The following is a 498-nucleotide window of genomic DNA, read 5'->3' as shown; positions in this document are numbered from 1 at the left end:
CCCCCCCCCCACCCCCCCTGGTGCTCCTACCACGTGTCACTTCCTCCACCCCTTACCCTCTGGAGGGGGATGGGGGGTTATCTCTGGCAAGGCCAGGAGGGACTGGGACAGGGACACACACAGGAGAACTTGTTTATTGCAGAAGGTGTGACGCTTTAATTTTGGTCGCTTGGCCTGCAGAGCAGCTGGGGACACAGACTGTGGGCCTTGTTTAGGAGGTTATCCTTGGAACTGCGGAGCCAGGCCCGGGCGCGGGAGCCCAGGTCCTTCAGATGGTCATCGTAGTAGGTCTCCATGAAGCCCCGGAAGGCCGTGGGGCCCCTGGAAGGGAGGGGATTCACGGTGGAGACCGCAGATAGCCCCCAAGACTTCTGCTCAGTTCACCCATTCCTCTCTTTGACCCAGGACCCCGCTCTCAACACATACCCTCCACCCTTCTCAGACCCAGCGTCACAGGCCTGCCCCCACCCCATCCTGCTCCTTGGAACCCACGAGTTT

At 61.0% G+C, this 498-nt stretch overlaps 1 protein-coding gene across 1 annotated transcript in view; it reads right to left on the bottom strand.

The window, feature by feature from the left end:
• Window positions 1-118: 118 nt before the first annotated feature.
• The window catches only part of APOC4 (apolipoprotein C-IV), a 3,063-nt gene continuing 2,683 nt past the window's right edge, over window positions 119-498 (bottom strand). Inside the window, exon 3 of the mRNA XM_010852585.1 lies at window positions 119-321. Within this exon, the coding sequence (XP_010850887.1) occupies window positions 156-321 (166 nt within the window). The 3' untranslated portion in view covers window positions 119-155. The remainder of the gene's footprint in view (window positions 322-498) is intronic.

Source organism: Bison bison, unplaced genomic scaffold (assembly GCF_000754665.1).
Source record: "Bison bison bison isolate TAMUID 2011002044 unplaced genomic scaffold, Bison_UMD1.0 scf7180017864313, whole genome shotgun sequence".
NCBI classification, from domain to species: domain Eukaryota; kingdom Metazoa; phylum Chordata; class Mammalia; order Artiodactyla; family Bovidae; genus Bison; species Bison bison.
The sequence above is the reverse complement of the archived record's forward strand: the minus strand, read 5'-3'. Positions and strand labels throughout refer to the sequence as shown.